The 5,438-nt window shown below is 69.7% G+C and overlaps 1 protein-coding gene across 1 annotated transcript in view; it reads right to left on the reverse strand.

Moving 5' to 3' along the window:
• Positions 1 to 5,438, reverse strand: part of PTMA (prothymosin, alpha) — a 6,829-nt gene that overhangs the window by 756 nt on the left and 635 nt on the right. Inside the window, exons 2-4 of the mRNA XM_019532533.1 lie at positions 3,547 to 3,618; positions 2,976 to 3,072; positions 3 to 850 (exon numbers count right to left, since the gene is read on the reverse strand). Coding sequence (XP_019388078.1) covers positions 3 to 850; positions 2,976 to 3,072; positions 3,547 to 3,618 — 1,017 coding nt within the window. The remainder of the gene's footprint in view (positions 1 to 2; positions 851 to 2,975; positions 3,073 to 3,546; positions 3,619 to 5,438) is intronic.

Raw genomic sequence — 5,438 nt, forward strand, 5'->3', positions numbered from 1 at the left:
GCTGCCCCCTTGGCACCTCTTTGCCCTGCAGTTTTAGGGAGCCCAAATGCCCCATCCTGCCCAGCTCTGGGGCGGCCACGAGGGGCCAAGGACCGTGGTTCCCTCTGCCTCCCTGCCAGCCCCAGCAAGAAGGGATTCAGCCTTTGCTCCTGGAGGCGGGTTTTCGGCTTCCTCTCCCGCGCGGAGATAAGGGGCCTTATCCGAGTGGCCTTTCTGTGCACCTGGCTCTGCGCAGACCCCACCCGAGGTACCCAGCGAGCTGCCGCTCTCCTCAGGAAGCAGCCGTCTTGCCCGCACCAGCCCCGTCTCTTGCACCCTTTGACGTGCCGCTGGCACTGCCCAGGAGAGGCCAAGGGCTGGAGAGGGCAGAGCCGGCTCCCAGCACCATTGTGCTGGGGTTCAGCGTCCGTCACCCCCCTCGTCCCCTTCCTAACCCAGCCAGGGCATCCGGGGTTGCGCCAGCCCCTTCCCCAGCTGCCAGCAGAGCGTGGAGGAAGACTCCCCTCCCAGCTGTGCCATCCCAGCGCGGGAGCACGGGCTGCTCCGGCTGCAGCCGAGGGCGCTCCTAAGCAGGCCACGGGTACAAATGGAAGCGGGCTGAGTCCCCGAGGGCAGCACCCCGGAGGCAAACGCGAGAGCCGTGCCCGGGATGGGGGCAGGAGCTGGGCTCCAAGAGCCCAGCCAGGCTCCCTGGCCCACACGTGCCCCGGTGGATCCCTCCGGGGGACCCGGCCAGCTCTGCTCCAGCAAAGCGCCTGGGATCCATCCCCGCTCACCTCATCGTCCTCAGCCGCCCGTTTGCCTGTGGCCCCCTCGGCTTCGTCGTCTTCGTCACCGTCCTCTTCCTCACCTGGGGGAAGGGAGGAGGGAACGTGAGACCTCGGCGGCAGCTGAGCTGCAAGGACGTGGGGAGGGCAGGCTGCGACGCGGGGAGGCACAGACCCAGCTGGAAGGGGAACCAGCCCTTGAAAGCAAACTCTCTCCCGGCGTCTCCTTGGGCTCCCTGCAGGGCCAAGGGCACGGGCCGTGCCTCGCACGCGTCGCCAGCGCCAGCCGGCACCTCCGCAGCAAAGCATGCAGCAGCCAGGGGCCGCCCCCTGCCCTCCAGCTTCGAGTACCCGGGCCAAAGCAACCTGCCCCAGCGGGCTGGGTCCGAGCAGCCAGTTCCTAACACAGATGGGGCCTGGCAGGATGCCACCGCCTTACGCAGCCCGGGGGAGGGATCTCAACATGGGGGGCCTGGAGCTGCGCTGACCCCTCCGGCTAGTCCGCCCCAGCCTGGCGGGGAGGGGCTGCGTGGGTGCGCTCTCCGATCCACTCGCGCTGGAAGGGAAAGGCTCTCTCCCGGCGGCTCTGCCTAACCGCCCTGCATTACTTATGCTTCTCTTCGCCGCTATTAGGCCACCTTTAATGAGTTGAGAGAGCCAGAACGCATTAGTTCTGAGTCACAACACTTCCTAATTACCACAACGGCGAGCACGTTCTCCAGGGCGGCCGGCAGGCGGCTGGACAGCGGGAGGGCGGGGGAAGAGGCGGTCGCAGACTTGACCCACTTCGGGCTCAAACAGGCCAGTGGATCAGCACGCCGCCCGGTTTCCCCGTGGCCTGGCTGCAGGGCCGGGCCAGCGGCGCAGGATTTTCCCAGCTGCGCGGCGGGCAGCCTGGCAGCGCTCACAAGCGTCGAGGCCAGGAAGCGAGCTCCGCACCGATGTCGCAGGCCGCACGACTGGGGATTAGGGTCACCCGCAGCCCCTGTTTGTCAGCGGGGGCTCAGACGCCGTGTTGCCTGCGCCTCCGAGGACCAGCACATCCCGGACTGCGGCCAAGTGACCAAGCTGATCGGGGCATTTTTAGCCGCCCGAGCTGCTTTCAGCCAAGGCAGTAACAATGCCCAAGGTGATCCCGGGACACAGGGCGGCTGCTGGGCACAACACGCAGGGAGCCCCGGGCTGCCCTCGCTGCCTTTCGCAAAGCGCTGGGTGTGGGCTGCGACTCTGGAGCCGATCCGTGACACGGCGATGACCTCGGGGCATGCAACGAGCCAGGAGCTAGCCTCGGGCACCCGCGTCCTAGCCCTGCCTTGCTGCCAGGGGCTCCAAGCCCCGGCCCGCCCGCGGGAGGGCTCTGCAAGATCCACGCTCCTCTCTCCAGGCACGGAGGAGGCTGGTTACTAGGGTATCCAGGCAACACCCCCTCCCCGCCCCCAAACAGGGAAGTCAGGCAATGCAGTCACTTCCTCCCCTCCCCAAAGCAGCAGGCAGCCCTGGGAAGGGACTGCGGAAAGGCAGCTAGTCCCAAGCGCGAGCGTCCCCCCTGCCGCCCCACCGAGCTATCCAGGAGCCAGCCCCTGTCCCCAGCGGAGCCCGCTCCCTTGCACCGGCTGGGGGCAAGGGGGAACCAGCTAGGGCGTCTCTTCCCAAGAAGAGACCAGAGACCCGGGCTCACCGCCGCCTCGGTTCAACCGCGGGATTCCTGGAAGGCTTTGGAGCCCCTTCCCGGCCGCCCGCCCCCGCCCCGCCAGGTTAGTGGGTCAGTGCCGCGGCCCTGCAGCGCAGCGATTAGCCCAGCTGCGGCCAGCTGGGACAGTGCGGCGGGCTAATGACAGCGTGGCTGCCTCCTCCCGGCCTCAGCGGGCGATAAAAATAGCTCGCGTTCTCCAGGCAAGCCAGCCGGGGAAGCGCGGGGTGGCTGCGAAGGGGAAGTGCCCTGGGGAGATGCCGGGGGCCTCCAGCTCGAGCACCGGAGCTGCCCCGGGGCCAGAGCAGCCAGCACCGGCTGCCGGGGGACAGGCGCGCCCCGGCTGCCCGGCGTCGGCCTCCCTGGCGCAGTCTCCGGGCGGCTGGGGCACGCGCGGGAGCCGACCGGGGCGGGGGGAGAAGAGCAGGGAGCACCAGGCCGGGGCCAGCGAGGGGCGCAGCCAGGCACCCCAGGCAGGGGCAGCAAAGGGAGGGCAGGAGCGGGGAGAGGGAAGTTACCATCACCCTCTTCCTCCTCGTCCTCCTCCTCGCCGCCTTCTTCCTCCTCCTCGTCTACTTCGTTGTCGGCTTCCTGCTCCCCGTTTTCCTCGTTCTCCTTGGCGAGACAGAGCACTCACTTAAAACCGCGCTGCGCCAGAGACCGCCAGCCCCGCCACCTCCTGCCTCGCCCCGGGGCGGGCCGAGCCGAGCCGAGGGCCAGGACCCTGGCCAGTTCCTGGCCTAGACAACCTGCCCCTGGGAGGTCGCGTGTGATGGGCCTCAGTGGGATGGCAGGCCAGGGGCCGCCCGCCTCGAGGGACGCAGCTTAAGGACCGTATCCTGGGGTGTGCCAGGGATCCCCACCCCTTGCCCCTGGCTGCTGGCGAGGCCTGGAAGAGCCACGCGCCCGAGCCCGGCAGTCTTGAAGGTGAACGCAGGGCACCGGACCCCGGCCCAGCCTCGCGGGCGGGCAGGTCTCCCTGACCGACGCTACCAGCATGCTGCCCCCGCCCCGGGGCTCTGGGATCGGCGGGCAGCACCAGCCACCAAGTCCTGGGGAACAAAGCTGGGGCCTCAGGCTGGTACTTACAGCATTGCCGTTGGCGGGCGCATCTCTGCCGTTTTCCGTCTCTTCCACGACTTCCTTCTTCTCTTTTAGATCCTGAAAGGGACAGGCAGAGGCAGTGAGTTCCCCTGCTCGCAGCCCACGGCTCTGGGGGACAGCTCCCGGGCTGGGGAAGACACAGACGGCGCGGGGGAATGGAGGAGGCAGGCAGGAAGCGAGGGACCGGGGCAGGCCCGGCGGACGGGCGCTCAGTCCCAGCCCTGTTTGAGGGCGAGGGGCAGGTCTGGAGCGCGCAGCGCGGGCCGTGAGAGGCAGGCAAGGCGCTGGTTTCCTGCCTCTGCTTAGCAGCCAAAGCCCTGGCTGGGTTCCCACCCTCCCGTGAACCCGCCAGCCCACAGCTCACCCACGCGGCCTGCAGGCTCCCACGGCCGCTTGCTCCGCTCCCCGCCGAGCGCTGCCCTGCTGCAACCGCGGGCACCAACCGCAGTCTCTTTCCCACCCCAGAGAAACCACCCAGGGCCTATTTCGCGCTCGCTGCAGAGAGGAAGTGCCAGACCCTGGCTCCGAGCTCTTGGCTTCGCAGCGCGGAGGCAGGTCCGAGGCGCACAGCCGCGGCCCAGCCCAGCGGCACCGCGCGGGGCCCAGCGCAGGCCTGGGGGCTGGGTCGCTGTCAGGAGGGCACAGCGCACTGCTACGCAAGCAGGCTGGGATCGCGCGTGGGCACCCGCGCCTGCCTCTGCCCCATCTTCTGTGCGACCCCACCGGCACAGCGCGCTGCCCCCGCCCAGGCCCTTCCCCACTTCACCGGGCCCGCGAGACGGTCGCGAGCCCAGGCAGCTTCCTGCCGGCCCACCCCCGCCTCCACCTTTAGTGGTCAGCCTGCTGCCTGCCCACCCACGGGGGCACTCGCCCCCGCCTCCTCCCACGAGCGGCTGGCGCATCGGGCCTGGCCCCCGACCACGGAGATCTCCCTTTTTACTGGGATTAAAAATGCCTCCGGATTATTCAGCCGGCAGCAGAGGCACGTCGAGGACGCCGGGCCGGTTAAGCCGCTCGCAGCCCAGGCATCTGGATAAACCAGACATCTGGATAAACGGGGCGTGGATTAGCCAGGCCTGCCTGCATTATCCCAAGCAGCCCGGCTGCCGGGAAAGGGCGTCTCCGAGCAAGCCCCGGGGATCGCTACACCTGTTAGCGCACACTCGGAAGAGCCGGGCATCGTTCGGGCCACTTCTCGGCCGCGGAGAGAGACCTCCCGCGCACACAACGCCCCCGAACTGCCCCTCCTGGCTCCGAGCGGCGCCCGGCACGGAGCCCGGGGCCGCTCCGAGCGTTTCCTGGAGGCGCCGCGCGGCGCACACTCAGAGTTTCCAGCTCCGGATTACTAAACTCCGTGCCCACTCCTTTTCACTCAGAGAGAAAACAACGCCGGGGCACGGCGCGAGCCGCGCTCCTGCTCCCGGGAACGCGCCAGCCGGAGACGCCCGGCCCCGCCGGCCTTTTCCGATGCTTCCGGCCCGTCCGAGCGGCCGCCCCGGACCGCGCGGGCCCCTCCGGCACAACTTTCCCTCCGCGCCCGCCAGCCCATCCACGGCCGACAGGCAAACGCGCCCAGCCAGCTTCGGGGCTTCGACGAGCCTCCAATTACAGGTGCGGCGAGGCTGTTTGCCCAAAGACAGCCGCGCCGGCGGGGAAGCCTCGCCTTCCCGGGCGCCCGAGCACGAGCCCCGACGCTCGCTCGCGGGGGCCGTGGGAGCGCCCCCGCGCGGGAAGGTCGCGGCCTCGGGCGCTCGAAGCACAGGCACCTGCCGCCCCCCTGTCGGGGAGCGGCGTGCGCACCCAGGGGTGCCCCCACCCCTGCCGTGCCAGCCCGCAGGGGGCGCCCACCACCCCAGCGCCACGCGCCCTGTCCCCGT

The sequence above is a fragment of the Crocodylus porosus genome, unplaced genomic scaffold, assembly GCF_001723895.1.
Source record: "Crocodylus porosus isolate Cpor-Errol unplaced genomic scaffold, CroPor_comp1, whole genome shotgun sequence".
NCBI lineage: Eukaryota > Metazoa > Chordata > Crocodylia > Crocodylidae > Crocodylus > Crocodylus porosus.